At 39.3% G+C, this 18268-nt stretch overlaps 1 protein-coding gene across 3 annotated transcripts; it reads left to right on the top strand.

Annotated features, from left to right (window-relative positions):
* Window positions 1-1674: 1674 nt before the first annotated feature.
* LOC149839248 (large ribosomal subunit protein eL20z-like) lies at window positions 1675-8222 on the top strand. Of its 3 annotated transcripts, none has more exons than XM_090004053.1 (5): window positions 1675-1835; window positions 5475-5545; window positions 7516-7639; window positions 7710-7827; window positions 7961-8222. In XM_090004053.1, exons 2-5 carry the CDS (start codon window positions 5530-5532, stop codon window positions 8012-8014), a joined length of 312 nt encoding a protein of 103 aa, XP_089860179.1. In that variant the 5' UTR covers window positions 1675-1835; window positions 5475-5529; the 3' UTR covers window positions 8015-8222. The 3 variants fall into 3 exon arrangements, with proteins under 3 accessions (XP_089860179.1, XP_089860178.1, XP_089860180.1); XM_090004052.1 differs by having other exon boundaries at window positions 5469-5545; XM_090004054.1 differs by lacking the exon at window positions 1675-1835 and adding an exon at window positions 4520-4552 and having other exon boundaries at window positions 5469-5545.
* The last annotated feature ends 10046 nt before the right edge of the window (window positions 8223-18268 follow it).

The following is an 18268-nucleotide window of genomic DNA, read 5'->3' as shown; positions in this document are numbered from 1 at the left end:
CTATAGGTTTTGTTTAGCGAGAATCGACTTTTGGATCACCAGAATCTTACCTATATACAAGGTTTTTTGTTGATCTAAAATCAATGGCTATGAAGACATAAGTTTTCCCAACTCATAAAATCACATTTTTTCATCGAAAAAACATGATCCAAGAGTCTATTCTCACTAAATTGAGCATGCTAGACACATCTAATGGTTTAGATCTATCATAAAACACTTCAAACTATGGGGCCTAATGAGATATGGGCCTAATATGTCTGAGTTCTCATATATATATATATATATATATATATATATATATATATATATATATATATATATATATATATATTATCAATCAGTTAAACTATTTGGTGATGTGTCAGACATTGCCATTGATCGCGTGTACAATCAATGGCGATGTTCCATTATTTTTTTTCACACTATAGGCTTTTAGCAGCGCGCTAAAACCTTGGGTGCAGTTCAAAACTGCTGCTAAATTCTCTATTTTCGAAAAAAAAGTGTGGTGTTAGCCCATGCAATTGGGGAAACCCGTTTGAAGATAAGAGGTTTCATATATATATATATATATATATATATATATATATATATATATATATATATATATATATATATATATATATATATAGAGAGAGAGAGAGAGAGAGAGAGAGAGAGAGAGTTATGGGTAGGTGCAAAATGAAATATGCTAAAATGAGGTTTTCAATTGTTTTTCATTTTATTTTTAAATTTTGACCGTACATGTGATCTATGTAGTTGATTTTATAAGGATCAGCACTTTTAAGTATTCAATTCCATCACATGTGTGGGTTTTTATAAGGTTCGAAAAATGAATGGTCCAAAAATCTTTATAAATTCTCAAGGCTCGAAATATCACTTTTTCATCGAAAACACATGATCCAGGTGTGGATTCCTTGTAAATCGACTATGCCCAACACATTTACGGGGTCAGAACTGCGAAAAAACACTAGAAGAGCAAAAAAAACCATTTAGCACTTATCATTTAGCACCTACCCATTATATATATACTTGTATATGGGTAGGTGCCAAATTGATACGTGCTAAATGAGCTTTTCTGCTCTTTCTTTTAGTATTTTTTAGGTAGTTTCAACTCGGGCATGTTCAATTTAAATTCACAACAAGATCATGTGTTTTTCATGAAAAAAAATGATATTTGGAGTTTAAAAATTTTACAAAGATTTTGAACAGTAGATTCAACATTTAAAAATAAAAATAAAAAACCTTAAAAAAGTCATTTACCACGTATCATTTAGCACTTACCCATTATTCTCTCTCTCTCTCTCTCTCTCTCTCTCTCTCTCTCTCTCTCTATATATATATATATATATATATATATATATATATATATATATATATACGTGTCAAACTTTTTTGTCATGAACGTTTGTTCCATCTAAGCCACGTTGCCCAGCTATTTATTTCAAAGCACCTTGTTCTAACAGTCTACTAAGATACCCATTAAACTTTCCCTCAAAAAAGATAATGATTAATCTAACCCAACCTATCTTAATGTTAAAAAAACATAAAGAAAATGATAATATGATCCATTTCGCCCTTGTACCATCCATGTCGGTTCCCCCTCAGCAAAGTATACAGGAAAGCCGAATATATTATTGCATACACCATGTAGAAACATCCACCTTCCACTTTTTTTCTTCCTCTCCTATATATTAACTTCAATGATTTGGTGACGTTAGCAGAGTGCTCCGACTTTTGATAGTTAAAAAGTTGGGTTCTGTACCCCAACATCCTGCGGCGGACCCCCTTCCTGCAAAGAGGGTTGGTCCTTCGTTTCCTCTGCCTTATTCCACATGGTACTCTTTTTTCATCCCCCTTCTTTTTCACCACCATCATCATCATCACCTTCTTTTCTTCTTCTATTCTTTGCTATTGTTACTGCAGAAGCCGGAAAATCGACTTTCCCGGGCGGAAACGAAGCGGGTTTCCCTGGTTTCGTTGATTTGCGTAAAGAAGGGATAGGGAAACTCTATTTTTGTATTCTGGGGAGTCGATTTTCTGACCAAATTCGGAGTGGGTTTCTCTTATTTTCTTAGTTTGTCGAGAAAAGATGGAGAAAACCGATGGCCAAATTCGAATTGTTCGTTTTCTTTTGATGTGGTTGGTTTGTCGAGGAAAGGGTGGTTGGTTTTCTTTTGATGTGGTTGAAGGGTGTTTCCTTCTTTCTTCGTTTGATGGATTGAAAGAAAGGGGAATATTTTGCGATTTGTGCGAGTTTTCCTTTTCCTTGATTCAATAGGCTGTCTGTTGGTTTGTGTTTTTTTTTGTCTGTTAGTTAATCAGTAACGGATTTCATTTTTTCCAATTCATTTTTTTTGCATTAAAACGATTTAAAAAATATGGCCCTCCGGAACTTAAGTTGTCAGTCTGCCAATTATTCTTTGGATATGTTGTTAATGGTGGTTCCAGTGTTTAAGGATTCTTGATGTAAACATTTGGTCTCATGGAGAAACACAATTATTTAAAAGAGAATGGAAATAGAGAAAGAAACTGTCGATTGGGGACTTCTGTTACTGTTTATAGGGCTATGCATCAAACTAAGCACACGGTGGTTCCTTTTATCCCTCTGCACACACACGCACGCACGCGCGCACGCGTGTGTGTGTTACTTTTTCCATCCATCATTATCTTGTTGCTATCTTATGTCAACTCTGTAACTAAGATATCATGTTTCATGATGTTAACAAGGCTGCGGAAGGTAGTACTTTGTGTTTAATCTATACTTTAGAATTAAGTAATAGACTGTACTTCTGAAGTGACTGTTATTACCTTTCGATTAACACAAGGAATTGACTATAGTCTAAAAGTAAAAATATGCGTCCTTTTGATCCTTTTTTTCTCTCTCTCGCGTGCGCGTGTGTGTGTGCATGTCAATTAAGGTATCCTAATTTGGGTTCTTCAATCTCATGCACATTGGTTGTAATCTCTTTTATTTAAAACATTTTGGATTCAAGCTAGTGATGTTTTGTTGAGCATGTGTCAGAAGATGATGTTCATTTGGTGAATCATTGGTTGAATTTGAGGTGGTGGGAGGATTAGCATGTTATCGGTATTGGAAACATTGTTTGAAATTTTTGTGAGATTGTTGGATTTCCACACTTTAAATTGTTAATAAGGTGTTGCAGCCATGCAGACGTGCACATTGATAGTCTTTGTTTGAAGTTTGGATCAGGTGTAGGGTTCTATAAATATTCGCTCTGCTTTCTGTACTGCTCAAATGTTGAAGAGCTTAAGCTTGAGTGAGATCCTGGTCTCTAGTGTTTGAAAACAACTGATAATAAAAAATAGTCATGCAACCCTTGTTGATCCTTTCTGCGATAAAGACGGTAATTTTCTTGTAAAACTTTCCTCATTAGTTTCTTTTGACATGTTTGTCAAACTCTGGAATAACTTCAGCAACTTTTTGTTACTGAAATGCTCTGAAAGTTTGTGGTAAGTGGAGCAATTTGGGATTACATCTGGCATCTGAGGGTGTAACTTTTCCCTGTTTTCCTAATTAAGTGCTCACACGATTATCTCATGATATTTACTAATGGCATGATTAAAATCACGCTGGGCCTACTTGTGACAGAGAATATTTTTCCACGAATCACTGACATTTAGTTATGACTTGGACACATTTCATTGTCTTGGTTAAGGCATGAAAGGCTAATTAATCTAAAATCATATATACCTACTGAGACTTCTCATGTTATTTATTGTCTCTCTCTTTCTCTTTCCTAGATAGTTGAATCTAAGTTTGGTTTAAATTTAAATTTTGTGCTGAATCGAGTTTAATATTGTGAACTAGCCTTTTTCTTGGTGTCACATTTGCTGGCAAACGGCCTCATTGCCTCAATCTTTGCTAGATTGTTAAGATGTACTGAAGTTATGGACTATGGGCTGGGTCATATTTTGTGATTTAGTGATTATGTGATCTGATTGTTTTTATCTTTTTTCCACCTATTTTGCTACACCAATGTCCATAATGTTGGGAAAGCTGAAATAAGAACCATGCCCATGAGATTGTTTGTGCATCACATCCTGTTCCTTGTACAACCTTAATTTTTTCTTCTTCCACCATCCCCTTTTTTATGAAAAGATACAATTTATAATTTTAGATACTATCAGGTATTTGCTTTCAGGAACCATGGCATTGACATGGTTCATAACAATGTTGTAAGTATTGTATGATACATATCATTACTGTAGGCAAAAGCTATACGATAAACACTTGTATCGTGATACGATCAATACGAGTGTGTATCGTATGTATCATAACTGTATCGTGTTGTATCGTATGATACAGGGTGCATCGTACATATCATATGTATCATATGAAACATCCCTGTATCGTTCGTCAACGCACTTTAAAAAGAGCCATTTTTTTTTTTGAGTTTTAAAGACTTCTTGAGGGCTGACTTCCTCATTTGTGTAGAGGCCATTAGAGTGGTATTCACACACCCTAAGAATCGTGAGAGCGATTTGGGGGCCGATCTGTGCACAAGGGAGAAGGCTTTTGCGGTTTGCTCAAGTAAGAATGCATTTTTACCATTTTTTCACTCAAGGAAGTGGGTTAAGGTAAAAAATCTCTATTATGAGTAAAATTATAAAACTAACCTCCAAAATTTGGGATTTATATTAAGGTAGAAATCAATATCCACACTTTTTCAATTGAAAATGAGATGATCCGGCATGGCAATGGGGCACTCAAGTAATGAGTGAAAACCGATTAAAAATTGAGTACAACTATTGCCATAATAATTTTGTTTATGTAATATGAAAGTATGAATCTTGTGGAATGTTCTTAATTGCAAGATATTTAATATTTTGCATTGTTCTTGTGATATAGTTGATGTTTGATGATGTCTTATACAAATTATAGAGACATAAATGCTTCATATGTAATTTTATGGTTGTATTTTGTGCAATTCATCATTGTTTCATGTGTTATGGTTTTTTAGATTTTTTGCTAATTTTTTCTGATTTTCATAATTTTTTTTGAAAATTTGAGTCATTTTTTATATGTAACAAGTTCTTGTTTTCTCTTTGGAAAAATCAATAAAGAAACTATATTATACTTCTTTGTTTCACACCTAAATGTATTATGCAACCCTGTGCACATGCACATTAAGACACTTCTCTCTTTTTTCTTTAACTGTCTTTTGTTATTGAATTTCAATTCATGCACGAATCTACCAATAGCCTCCATTTCCTATTCAGTGTTTCATACCTATGTGTTGATCTTTTAGTTCTTCTTTTACTAGTATGTGATACATATTTTTTTCCAAATAATTGCAAGGCACATTTTCATAGAGAGACTTGCAGCCTCTAGTTTCTGCATCTACATTGCATCATCATTATTTTTTGGTTGTTATTGCTTGTTCCTGATATTATTTTCGTTTCTGCCATTAATTTTTGTCATTTTAAAATAATTATATATTATGAAGCTGTAGGGCTTCTGCGGAGTGGATGACTTTGGCTTCCTAACAAAGTGAATGCAATATACTTATGCAAATGGAACAAGGTACTGCAGTGTTGGAATCATGATGCCTAAACTTTTACCAAGTGTTTACTTGTCTATGATGAGTGGACTTCATATGGTGCACCTTCACCAAGTACAACTGCAAAATCTTGGTTAGATACGATGAAATGATAACTTTGATAAAGTTCCATATATTGCCACAATTAATCATGTGATTATTTAGGTCCAGGATGCCTCGAATTTAATATGCTATGGTTGAGTCATCTATTGCTTTGTATATTTGATTGTGATACCTTACTTTTCCTATAATTAGTTGTTTTTAATTGATAGATGTGCTATTATTTCTCCACTTGGTCTAAGACATGTATATGTGCATTATTACCTGGTGTTGGGAAGTCATCTTGGTTCTCGCTTGTGGGAATTTTTCCTTTATTATTCTGGGTCTGGAATGAATATTTCTTCTTCTTGTCCTCTCCTAATTCCTTGTGTTTTTAAGCATTGTTTTCGTTGTTATTTTTCAGGCAATTAGATTTCTAATTCGTATGGTGTCCATTGTTACTTGATGTCTTGGAATTTAGCTTGACTCTTATTTATGAGATATCACATTTTTGGGTTAAAGTGAGTTTTGATGCTTGTTGCTGGTTCCTAGTGTTTTTAGTTATTATTCAATTGTTATATTTGAAGTAGTTGGTTATATTAAATAGAATAAATGTGCTTTTACAATGTTCATCACAAGCAATCTGACTGTGGTCAGTAAATTGCCCCTAGGTATCTATCCTAAAATATCAGCTTTTGAAGACCTGTTGTCACATGGTTTTCGTGAGAGAACCTTGACCCATATCTCCTAGATTTTCTTCCTTTTTTTAAGGATAATATATGCTTTATATATGTGGACGTGCACATCCTTTTATTTTTATTTTTCTTGATATCTATTTGTTGTATGCACTAGAAGCATTCGTGTGACTGTCTTGTTGCCCCCTTGTCCTCTGTACATTGTTTGGGTTATTTTGGACACTATCTTATGATGAGCTTCAATTTGCATGCTTTTTCATTTTCCGTTGAACCATACACTGAGGCTGGAGTGGTTCTACAGAACTTGCTGTTTGTAGACTTGGTGTCTCGTGTCTAGGGTTGGGATTCAGCTTGAACCAGAGTTGTCAGTCGGGTAGGCGGGAGCGGGAAGCGAGGCACTTCTAAAATTTTAAGAAGCGGGAAGCACATGACATCTTAGAAGCGAACTAGGAATCATCTCAGAAGTGAGAAGAGAAGCAGATCGGAAGTGACCTAGGAAGCAAAAAAAAGGAAAAAGAAATAAAAATAAAAATGAAAACACAAAAAAAAATGAAAAAAGAATGGGAAGCGAGCTTCCCATTTTTTTTGGCACTTTCCAACACATTTTGGAAATGCCACGTTTTGTGCTTTCGAAACACGCTTTGGGAAAGTGTGCTTTCCCATGTCCTATGATGCTTCCGGTAACCCTGGCTTGAACTTGGTTTACTTCAGTTAAATAACGAGAGTTATTTAAATCCCACTAAAAATCCTGATTCTGATAAAAACTGAGTGCACCAACAGATGCATTGAGAATATCAACATATCTATTTTTTATTGGCAAAATCTTGGTGAAAAGCATTATTTTTAATATTTCATATATTTTTATTTCTCCTTATTATATTTCAAAATATTATTGTTATTATTATTATTATTATTTTGACTGGCTTTTTCCCATAGAACCTGAGAAAAGGATAAGTTTGGAAAACTCCGGAGTATTTCATGGCGAATGAATTGCAGCTTGAACTTTTGTCCCTATGGTTATGGATCATGGCATATGGCAGTATATGCCATTTGACACCGGTAACGTGTGTACCATACCTAGTATTATTTAATGTTGGCGACTCTTTTTTGTGCTTTTCTTGTAGCCGGTTGTTTTCTGGTTTGATGGTGTATTAAATGGTGAAATCATCTCTGCCCCTGAGTGAGGGATGTCGGAAACTGAGAACTGTACTCTTGAGCAGGGCCTGCAGTGGATGGCAAGAACTGTGAGGGAAGGTACTCTCTGATCAATGTTTCCGAAGGTTTGCAAGTGGGGATATATGACAAGCCCCTCCCTTGCTTTGGTTGTGGGATGGGATGGTTCTCGTGAGTCTCTCTCTCTCTCTCATTTGTTTTATTGGCAATTTGGAATTGATGTTCTCTGTTATTTTGCCAGTTTTCTGCTTGGATTTGCTTTCCCATTGATGTGGTACTATGCCACCATCCTCTATTTTGATAACTACTACCTCAAAGACCCAAGGGAACGTTCTGGTCTTGCAGCCTCTGCAATTGCTGTACTCTCTCTCTCTCTCTCTCTCGTTATTTGGCAAGTAGGGGATTTGCTTGGTTAGCTTCTGGCCATTTGGGCCATGCCAATGCCGTACATATTTGCATTCTAAAAGAGTTTATGCCTAATGACTTTTGCAGGCTTTGATATGCACAGTTGCCCTCGTCATCGCTATGGTTGTTCTATTGCTTTAGTTGGTAATATCATTATTCTCAGGCCGATCTCAATTTATCTGTAACAGTGCATGTATGTGATGATGAAAGTGAGCATGGAGAGATGATGGAGATGCTGGATGGGCTGGGGTTGCTTCATAACTTGTATCATGTTACTCTTGTATAGTGAAAAAGAATTGTAACTTTGGGAAATTGGCTTTCATCAATGATCTAATTCCTCTCTACTTCACATTGATCTTATTACTGTACCATTCCCACTCTGCATTGCACATTCCAGTCTGCAATCCGTTAATACATATGGCTTATGAATGAATAAGTGTACACAGTTTTACCTGACACAAGCTCATTCCAAAGTTGCCATTCTTTGAATTGGTCTCTATCGTCTTTCTCTATCGATACTAGAATCGATTCCTCCCTGATGTCGATTTTTAGAAAGAAGGCCTCCAACCAAAGTATATCCGATTTTTTTATTTAGTTACACTGAGATATCCAATGCCTCGTAGCAGGTAGATTATAGATCGACCACGGGAGGAGAGGGTAAAAACTCTGTGGCTAGGACCCTCGCTCCCAAGGCTTATGCTGAGCGTGGGCTTGTGCAAGGAGGTAATGCACACAGGAATTGAACCTTAACCACCCGTATGATAGCCAAGGTCCATCTCCACTGATGGTCGTGGTTTAAACATCCTAAATGAAAGATCTCATTGGCTAGGGCTGACCATAGTGACAAAAGTTTAAAGCAACAAAATAAGGACAATCAAATTCTCGCGAGGAATTGCTTTTTTTTTTTCTCCTTAAATTTTCATCCAAAGTTCATAAAATTAATAAATAAAAAGAGGAAAATATGTAAACCAGAATAAAAATGATATGAAAAAGACCAATAAAAACACAAATATTGCCTGATGTTTAAAAAAAAGTACCACAATGTAACATTTGAAACGGCTGATAAAATATCAAAATGTTTTTGAAGATATTGTGATATTTGTCAATTTCCTAACCACCATTGATCTTTCTAGCAATAGGTTCACCGGTGAAATCCCAGAAGAGATAGGGACGTTGGCAGGGTTACATGTACTAAACATGTCTCGCAACCATCTAAAAGGTCCCATTCCAAAGTCATTGGGGAATCTGGTTCAAATGGAATCTCTGGATCTTTCTCACAACCAACTGACCGGAGGCATACCACAGGAGATGACAAAGCTCACATTTCTCTCCAGATTAAACTTATCATTCAACAACCTCCAAGGAAGCATACCCAGGGAACGCCAATTCAGTACTTTCGATGATACTTGCTTTGAAGGAAACCCTGAGCTTTGTGGGACACTGTCAAGGCCGTGCTCTGTTTCAAGTTCTAGAGACACTCCTCTCATAGTTGGTAATGATGAGGAGCCTGAATGGGAGTACATGGCCCCAGGGTTAGGCTTCGTGGTGGGACTGGCAGCAACCATTTTGCCCATCTTGTTCAGTAAAAGAATGGGGAATTGGTATTGGGATCTTGTGGACAAAGTGTTGGCATCATTGCTCCCACGACATTAACTTGATTGGATATGTAAGAGTCTTTCAGTTGGTTGAATAAAGTATGGACGGTTTGTTGTGCATGATGTTGTCAAATCAATTATGGTTGGGTCTTTGGAGTGAAAAGCAAAAAAGTTTAACCATAGATGTGTTTTGATTGCTTGCATGCGGTCTTTCACACAGACAATTCATTCACATATATGTAGAAATGGAGTCACTAGTATCTTATTATCTAGGTGTTGTTCACTAGTTGGTTTTTAAAAATATTGCTTAGAATATACATTGGTATTCATCGTTCACCATTATCACTAAATCTCATTTACCCACATGGCTATCAACCACCTCTCTCATTGATCCTATCTTTCTATGAGTTGTAGGACTTTGCAAAACTTTACTTATATTTTAAGGTTACAAGGACAAGAAAAATAACACTATAATTTCATGTGTACATTTATAAAAATAAATTAAAATTCTCGTATTCATGTTCAATGAGAGATTACTCTTAAACCTGTATGAGTTAACGGAGTCGTGCATAAACGGGTCAGGCTTTCAGACAGACCTGTTTTTCATAATTGGGTTAAAAATTGGAGCTGGATCCTACCCAATTTGATTCTGAGGTCCTGGTCTGCATATGACTGAAATTGTAAATCCATGTTAGTTAATGAGTTCCGCTATACAGCAGGTCAGGTAAAGACGGGTTTCAAACAAACCCTTCTTTTTCCGGGTACCCAATCCAACTCAGTTTTTTAACTGATTTATGTATTTTTAAGAAAAATATTTTTATGAAATCCGGGTTTGGGATTTCATTTTCGTGACCCGACAAAATTAGAACCCGGCCATTTATTATTTGGGCGGATTCAGGTATACACCATGATGGGTCGGAACCCAACCGGCCGTTAATTGCCCTAGTGAAAATAGCCCACACTTTTTAGCCCTTAGTATATTATGGATCTAGTTAGGGCTGTCAATGGGTTGGATCTACAGTTAGATATCAGATCAGCAATTCCAAGTTTGGTGAAAAAAATTGGGAAACCAAATAAAATGAGAACTGAGTTTGAGATGATTTGTCATAAAAATGAGGAACACTGTCCAAGCCCTATGAGTGTCAATGGGTCGGGTTTGGTTCGGACCCTGGTGAAACCAGACTCAAACTTGATTTGAGATGATGGTACCAGGTCCGAACCCAAGTCTAATCAGACCCATCATAAGAGAAACCACACCCGGATTCTTAATTAGATGAACCATACATCGTAAAATGATTTTTTTATTAATTTTACATTAAAAATTTATGGATCAATTGGAACTCGGGTCGGGCACAAGTCTGTTATGAAATTTCACAAACCCTGACCTTATAGGATTTGGTACGGTCCATATATTAATGGGAGCCTTCAGGTCTGACCCGGATTCTAATAGGGCTTTTTTAATTATCACCAAACCCTGACCTTATAGGATTTGGTACGGTCTGGATCCGGGTCAAACCCAACCCATCTTTTAAGATCTCTCTGGTTGAGGTTGGTAGGGCTGCCGAGCATGTTTGGCTCGAGATATTAAAATTAAGATTAAGACACTAAGATCGTAAAATTAAGATAACTATAAAGATAAGAATAAGATATGTATATTATAAGGTAGATATGGATTTGGGAAAAACCCCAAAAAGGAAATTCAAACTTTGATAAGAACGTTTTTACCAGGCCATGGGGCTCAGTCCTCGTGTTATGGACTTTGCTCACCAAATTCGGTGTCCCATTAGCTCCAAAAGTATGGACTTGACTACTGGCAGTTGGCAACTTATTTAATATCCTCTTTTTCTTTCTGTAGCTGAATAGAGATAAACCCATTAGCAACCACTTTGGTGTTTGTTTTGTTTGATTGGCAGGCAAGGCAATGGGCATACGGTGTCACCCAAGAGCCTTGTTTATTGTTGCTGCTACTGCTATGGACGTTATCGTACCACGTCCTCTTGATGCATGGCCTCAGCCCTCTGCTTCTTTATCCAAAGCTCTGCTTCAAGCAAGGCTTTGTGCTTGACCCAAAAGCTTCTTACCCACTACTCTGTTCGCGGAAGAATGGGACTGATTGCTGCAAATGGGATGGCATCACCTTTGAAGGACATGAGTTCGATAATCGAGGCACGCAACCTTTTTGGTTTTCTGGGCATTCAAACGTGAATTAGATTATCAAGTCCAAGTGAGAAACAGAAGACAAGATTATCTGATTTTGCCTGCAGATCAAAAAACTAGAAACCTTTTTGGTTTTCCTTTTATGACAGCGAAGATGGTGGGATTAGAACTCAAGACCCCTCTGTTATGATAGTGCAACCTACGCATCCTGTTATCTCATCCAACCCACACGAGACTGTTTATGCAAGAAGAATTGAACAAGCAGATGAGGATGCGTGTGTCGCACCCTCTAGGGATGCAACTCACACGTCCCTGTGGGGACCACTTTGTCCATTATGGTACGAGAGTCCCTCCTTCCAAATGAGATTATGCATCAACCACAGACTACAGTTGCAACTAGACAAATGCAGCAACATAAGCACACACTAACTGTGAAGAAATGATGGTTGGTTTGCTAGAGAACCCTCCTGGAAACAAAAGTCAAAAGACTCAGACCATCTTCACCCCCTACCTGCCTTGGAAATGTTTCAAGATGTGCTTGTTCAGTGCCATCCCAGCTTGGAAATATCAAAAGAATTGAACCTTCCACCCACATCAACACAAGGGACTGAATCGAGTTAGTCTCAACTCTCAGAGCGACGAATACTCTGAAAGAAAAATGGCCCAGCTGCAGTTGCTGATGAAGGATTTAGAACAAAATGAGGTGAAGGGGAAACTCTCTGTGAAGAGACTCTAGGCAACATGATTGGATTTTGCAGATCTCCTAAGCTTGGAAAATCTTTTTTCGTGTGAAAACAACTTACTGGAAAGATATACTTCAGCTTCAGTAGATTGGATGCAAGTTGGAGGTGCTAGAACAGGTTTTGAGCAGTTTGGAATTTTGAACTGCTACCAAGGCTGCAAAAGGCAAGGTCATGGACAGTAAAACACTTGCTAGGGAGTTCATAATTGGATTCCAAAGGATAACATTTATGCGTTACACTGCACATTGCATGACAAAACATTAGCAAAAAAGTCGTGCACCACATGCATAGTTCAGTAAAAATCTGTTATAGAAAGGAGAGACAAACTAGATGTGCTGGTTAAATACTCTCACAGCTGTTCACATAGTAAGGTCAGACAAAGTGCAAAATAAGGCAATACCAAGACCCTTTAAAGAAAACTAGATGTGCTGGTTAAATACTCTCTCTCACACACACACACATATATGTGTGTGTGTGTGAAATACCTGATAGGGGTATTTTAGTCATTTCACATAGTTGCTTTTAGAAACAACTATTTTATTAATTGTCTTTTCTTATTTCTCTATTTTTATTTTTCCTTTTCTTAAAAACCCGTTTTTATTACATCATAAGGGAGTCCCACATAAAGTCGTTGGGAGCCCGTTCGGGGCTCCCAATGACACTGTGGGGAGCCCACAATGGCCCCCCCTCTTGTGCTCCTTTTTCTTGTATAAATAGGGGTCTCTACTCTCATGTATTTCTAGGGCTTTTTAAGCCCCCACTTAATAAAGATCTATATATTTTTATGTGTTGCCTCTTTGAAGGTTTTTTGTGGTCGTTTAGTGGACTATTTCGATATTCTCCATTCTGGGTTTTTGCTTGTCCACTATTGGATCATATGAATACATTAAGCATTTTTATTATATATTTCTACATACTTTCAAACCGTGCCACCACACAAAAATGCAATAAGAATCATAAAATATAAAGCATATATTTCCTTTAATATATCATCAAGTATAAAGAAAATATTTTCTTTATTCTCTGGTGTTGGTGAATATAGATGCTAATTGAACTTCTATACACCCCCATGCCAAAGGGGGAATACCAAGTCAATGGCCTTTGAAATAAAAGAAAACACAAAAAACCCTTCCTGCACGCTGTGACAGTTTAAGAACGGGCATTGTCCTTTTTATAAAGAAAATAAAATATAACCGTTGCCTGAAAAATAAGTGTCCAGTGACATAATAAAACTATTTCTCATGGCACCTCATTCATAAGATCGAGGTCTCTGAGACCAGGGGCTTATTGGCAAAGAAATTCCCACTGTGCTTCAACAGTTGCCAATGCCTCAGAAAACAGTTGGATTTTCTCCTCTCCTTTCGCCACCTCTTCCTGTGCTTTGGCTGAAGCCTCTTTTTTCATCTCCCAAACACTCATTGCCTTCTCAAATGTTGTTTTTTGCTTGATCAACTTGTAAAAACCCCTCCGGCATAGTCGCCGGAGGGGATAAACATGAAGTTTAAAAAAAAAAAAAAACTGCGGTTTCCCCCCAAAGGGGGAAACCACGTAACGAGTGGGGGTGAGGATAAACCTCACCCCCCATAATCCGCGGAAAGGGGGGGCGAGGTTATCCTCTGCCCACACCCTGCGTGAGGGTTATAAAAACCCTCACGCAGGCTCCCCTTTTCCGCATTCTGCACAGTGAGAAAGAGAAAGAGAGAGAGAGAGAGAGAGAGAGAGAGAGAGAGAGAGAGAGAGAGAAAGGAGAGACTTACCGGCGATGGCGGCGGCGGCGACGGCGGCGGCGGCGAGGTAAGCCCCTTTCCCCATCTCCTTCTTCGTTCTTCTTTATTGTTGGGAACTCAAAGGGCCGGCAGCCATGGCTGCCGGCGTGTTACGGTTTAAAAAAAAAAATCACAGAGATGGAGAGAAAGGGGGGGAGGTCGGCCGGCCCCTGTGGCGGCCGACTCTGACGGCCGGCCCCGGCGACCGGCCGACACAGTTGGCCGGCCCCGGAGGCCGGCCCAGGCGGGAAATGCAGAGAGAGGGTCGGTAGGGGCCGACCCTCTGCAACCGTTATCGGAAGGGGCACAGCCCCTTCCGCCTCTTTTTTATCGAGGGACCGGTTCGGTTCGGGCGGGTCGGTCTGGGTGCGACCCAGACCGAGCCCACCGGTCTGGGTCGCACCCAGACCGAGCCCTTCTTTAAAAAAAAAAAAAAAATCTTAGAGAGGCCGGTTCGGCCTGGGTGCGACCCAGACCGAACCGGGTCGGTCCGGGTCGCACCCAGACCGAACCGAGACGAGTTGAGAAAATATATATATATATATATATATATATATATAATATTGTCATGGGTGAACCGGTTCGGGTCGAACCGGTTCAGACCCAAAACTGTTGGGTGGACCGGTTCGGGTCGAACCGGTTCAGGCCCAAACCAGTTTGGTTGAACCGGTTCAGACCCAAACCAGGTTGGGTGAACTGGTTCAGACCCAAACCAGTTTGGGGGAAACCGGTTCAGACCGTGTTGGGTTGGATCGAACCGGTTTGATCCAAACCGGGTATGATTGGATTTGGATGGTTCTGGATCCAATTGGATCTGTCTCGAGTCTAGACCCAGACAATCAGAACGGGATCCAGTCAGACTGTCCAGGATCCAGTCAGGCAAGTCTGGATCCAGTCTGAAGGTTATGGGTCCAGACAGACAGATTCAGATCCAGTCTGACTGTCCTGGATCCAGTCAGGCTATTCTGGATCCAGTCAGAATAGAATGGATCCGGTTCAGACCCAATCAAACTTTCTGGATCCAGTCAACAGTTTTGGATCCAGTTATGAGAAGGATCTGAATCCAAACAGACAGAGTTTGGATCCATATCAGGATTGGATCTGAAAATAGTTTCGAAGTGGCCCGAAATCCGAAATGTACTAAGGGATCCATTTGGATCTGTGAGATCCTTTTCGGTAAAATAGACATATCTTCGCACTCCGAACTCGGAATCGAGTGAGGTTTGATGCGTTGGATTCATATTGAAGAGGGGAACCCAATAGTCTATGAAATTCAGTCAAACCAGAAATGTAGAAACCGTGGTTTCTTTAATAAGATTCGGGAAGGGTATTTTGGTAATTTTAGTAAGAAGTTTGTGAACTGATTAAAGTAAATTACCTTAATGACCAGATCCTAGTGTTAGAGCTTCGTGAGGCTCGATTTCGGAGAGAGCACAGAGTCAGTACTTGAGGTAAGGGATGTTATAAGTAATTTTAAATGTGAATAAACCCTTTACACGTTGCTTGTTATCGTAGTGCTATAGAGGTGATGTAATTAGCATGATAGCTTTGAGTTAGACCATGACATGCATAAATTCCATGCTTGACAATTATGAGTTACTTTAAATATATGTTTATGTTGAGATACATGTTAGTGTTAATATGTCATGCATGATAGAAAGAGATTGTGTTTAGGATTGCATGTTAATTGAGCATTTATATCATGCATTGTGATGAAATTGAGTTAGATTAGAGTCTCATTTAATTCATTCATGTGGTGTGAATGGATATTTAGAGTTCAGCATGCAGTACCCCTTAAATCCCGGAAGTGACGACCTGTGGCAAGGGCTACCTGGTTCGCGGCCAGAGTGCAGCCACCATAGAGAGTGGGCCGCCGGTGATTTAATGATGTAGAGACACTACATCATTGCGTGCTAAGTGAGAGCGGTGTGAGTCCTAACGTCATCATGGGATTGAGAATGAGATTGTTGTGATTAGTCATGACACCACTCGTGAGGGAACGAGTGAACTTTGAAATTGAGAATATTGTTCAATGTGTGAACTTGGTTATGACTTAGGATTTCACTCACACTTGTTTGAGACTCTAGAGGACCATGGATGGTTAATAACCATCATGGTTAGGATGTAGCATGAACCATGCCGAGATTGAGAGCTTGACCTCCCGGCTAGCTACCGGTGGGGTCCCCGTGGAGGTTCACTGCAGTGCCTGGTGGTCTGGGGACCACTGGGAGTGTATGGTTTATTGTCTGGCCAACATGTAGAATTGGGGTGTTCTACAGGGTTGCTACGCCCATAGATGGTTATTACCGGTATAACCAGCCTAGTGATAGTTGTGTGAAAGTGAGTAATTGAGAATGATAATGGGGGAATTTAAAATATACAAGCATGTGTGGTGTATCGAGAATTAAAATAAGACTAGGGGCTTAGAGCCCACTACAATTGTAAATTGTGTTTATTTACTTATGATTATCTCTTACTGAGTTGTAGACTCACCCCCATTTGTGTTTAATTACAGCTGTAGGTGCCAGGTATTAAATCAGTCGTTGGTGAGCAGTTCTTTTTCAGTCTTCAGCAGAGCAGTGGTATACTTTTACTTTCCTTGTCATTGAGAATAAATTGTAATTGCTTTTCTTCTGTTATGAATGATGATCAATGTAAGAAAAAGTTTTATTATGAAATAAAATGAAAACTTTTTTTTTAGCCACGTTTTCACTGTTTAAGCTTTTCACTCTTCCCTCTGAGAAGTAATACCAACCGAACTCGGACTCCTGAGGTCCCAGATCGGGGTGTTACAAAGTGGTATCAGAGCCAGATTTACACAGAAAAATTGTTCATCATTCATAATAAGACTCAATGACAAGAAGATGTAAGTCTCTGCTTGAATAATACATGTTAGTGATTAAATTATTGCATATTTAGGATTGGCTAACAATCAAGGAAACAACGAAGTCTCACGGGCTCAAGACCCAGTTGAGCCTCCCTTTGTGGGAAGAGATGAATTCTTTGCCGCAATGGCAATGGTTACGGGAGTCATCACAAGCATGACTCAGGTGGTTAGAGAGTTGACGCCTCAGCTACCTCCGATCTACATAATTCTCGGAGACCGGGATGGTTATCGTCAGAGCTACCCCTACACTACCCAGGGGCCACATCCTCCACCCTACGGAAGGAGGAATCGCCAATGCAACTGTCAGATGGGCGTTTGGGAGGAAACCGGATGGCGGTACGAGGAGGCATCAGGAGAAGAGCATCTCCGAGCACCAACTTTGTGCCTCGGGGAGGTTTTCGTATGGCAAGAGGATGGGGACGACATATGTCCCGAGTTAGTTATATGGCGGCCATGAGTGGGGGAAACCAGAGGGTTCCACCTCCATTCAATGAGCTTCTGGCTGAAGAAGCTCGGAGAGCGACTTTTCAGGCAGCCGAAGCAGCTCGACAAGCAGCGAGAGCCAACCAAGGTGACCCAGGGTTTGGACAGGGGAGAGAAAATTCAGAAGAGAGAGGCGAGGATGAAGACCCGAGTGATGATCCTGCCTCCCCTACTTACTCTCTTGCCACACCTACCCACGCATCTTCGTCGCCATCATACACTCCCGCTACGCCTCAGTACGACTTGAATGCTCCTCCCGAGACTCAGACTCAAGGGAGTACAAGGAACGGGCCCTGCTTCGGATGGATCGAAGAATGATTAGGACTAGTTAGTTTGCTTAGCAGAATAATATTATTTTAATTGCATTGTTCGTTTTTCTTAATTAGAATGTTTCTCAAGTATGAATTTTTTTTAATGCAATAAAGTGAAATATTTTGCGTGAGATGTGATCTTGTGAGATTCCAATGAAACACGTGATGTTAAGTGAGAATTTTACTGCAGTACAAATGACTACTCGCAGAGGAACTTCGTATCTTTCCAAGGACACGGTAGCAGCTAGGCGGGAAAGGGAAAACATTGGTGGACCGTCGCGTAGGGCACCCTCATCTTCCCCTACTACGGAAGGAGCACGAGTTCAAGGGAGTCACGCGGCAACGCACACGCCGGAAAGATATACTCATCTTGAAGGTAGAGAAGAAAGTATGGAAATTCCACCTGGATCCCCAATGAGTCAGAGTACGAGAGTACCGCCTGAGTATACTACA

Source organism: Nuphar pumila, chromosome 4 (genome assembly GCF_984573655.1).
Source record: "Nuphar pumila chromosome 4, dmNupPumi1.hap1.1, whole genome shotgun sequence".
Lineage (NCBI taxonomy): Eukaryota > Viridiplantae > Streptophyta > Magnoliopsida > Nymphaeales > Nymphaeaceae > Nuphar > Nuphar pumila.
This window is presented reverse-complemented; position numbering and strand designations above follow the sequence as displayed.